The sequence below is a fragment of the Etheostoma spectabile genome, chromosome 17 (genome assembly GCF_008692095.1).
Source record: "Etheostoma spectabile isolate EspeVRDwgs_2016 chromosome 17, UIUC_Espe_1.0, whole genome shotgun sequence".
Taxonomy (NCBI): domain Eukaryota; kingdom Metazoa; phylum Chordata; class Actinopteri; order Perciformes; family Percidae; genus Etheostoma; species Etheostoma spectabile.
In genome coordinates this window covers 2,554,142-2,555,110 of record NC_045749.1, presented here as the reverse complement: position 1 = coordinate 2,555,110, position 969 = coordinate 2,554,142, and the positions used below count along the sequence as shown (strand labels likewise).

At 40.9% G+C, this 969-nt stretch overlaps 1 protein-coding gene across 1 annotated transcript in view; it reads right to left on the bottom strand.

Annotated features, from left to right (window-relative positions):
- supt3h (SPT3 homolog, SAGA and STAGA complex component) overlaps positions 1–969 on the bottom strand; it is a 46,894-nt gene that overhangs the window by 39,747 nt on the left and 6,178 nt on the right. The window contains exons 3-4 of the mRNA XM_032540835.1: positions 873–957; positions 624–710 (exon numbers count right to left, since the gene is read on the bottom strand). Of these exons, the coding sequence (XP_032396726.1) occupies positions 624–710; positions 873–957 (172 nt within the window). The remainder of the gene's footprint in view (positions 1–623; positions 711–872; positions 958–969) is intronic.

The following is a 969-nucleotide window of genomic DNA, read 5'->3' as shown; positions in this document are numbered from 1 at the left end:
CACACACACACACACACACACACACACACACACACACACACACAAATATATGGGACATAGTACAATAAATGATATGCAGACAATGACCCAAACCAGTAAGACATCAGCAGAGACAGTTTTTTGAATGTGGTAGGGATTTGTAGTTGTTTTATTAGTGACAGAACTACATATACATAATACATGTCATATTACTGGTTAATTAATTAATTAAGGAGGAGGGTAAGCGAGGGCCATTTTTTTGTTTTTCCCCCCTTGCATTTAGTTTTCTTATTTCTTATCTTTTGGGTGTTCTTGCTTTAGGAGGGAGCCAGTTTATCGGGTGCAGGTTTTTATTTTGTTGTTGTTTTCTTTTCTTCCTAGTTGTGTGAAAGGACCTAGCCCTCGCCTAGTCGCCCCGTGCTAGTCTCATTCAACAGAGACACAGAGAAGAGGAAAAGTGGTGACATTGAACAATAAAATTTGCTAAATTAATATGATAACAATAAAAAAGAAAAGAATTTGTGAAGTAGCGAAGTGGTAGCAGTTCAAAAACTAACAGAAAAAGGCAGAAGAAAGAGAAAAGTTCACGTTTTGTGTATTTTATGTGCTGTTTTTAGTGTGTGTTTTGTGTGTGTCTTGTTTACCTTGTCCCTCCTCATCAGGAACAGGATGTCCTCCGGTGAAATGACCCTCGACCCACGAAGAGACGCCCCCTCGCAGGCCTGATGCAGCTGATTAATAAGCCAATCAGTTTAATTAGCGTTATTATAACTTACACTCAGTTTCATAACAAAGTACCTCCACACTGTAGTATTGCTACTTTTACTTAAGCTAAAGATCTGAGAAACGTCTTCCACCGTTGCCTATGTACAGGTGTACTGTGTTTGCGTTACCATAGTAATGAGCTGTGTGTGCACGATGTCCTCCACCAGAGCTGCGGTCTCGTGCAGAGGCCTGCGAGCGTCTCCCAGAGCAAACCTGAAGCACAAG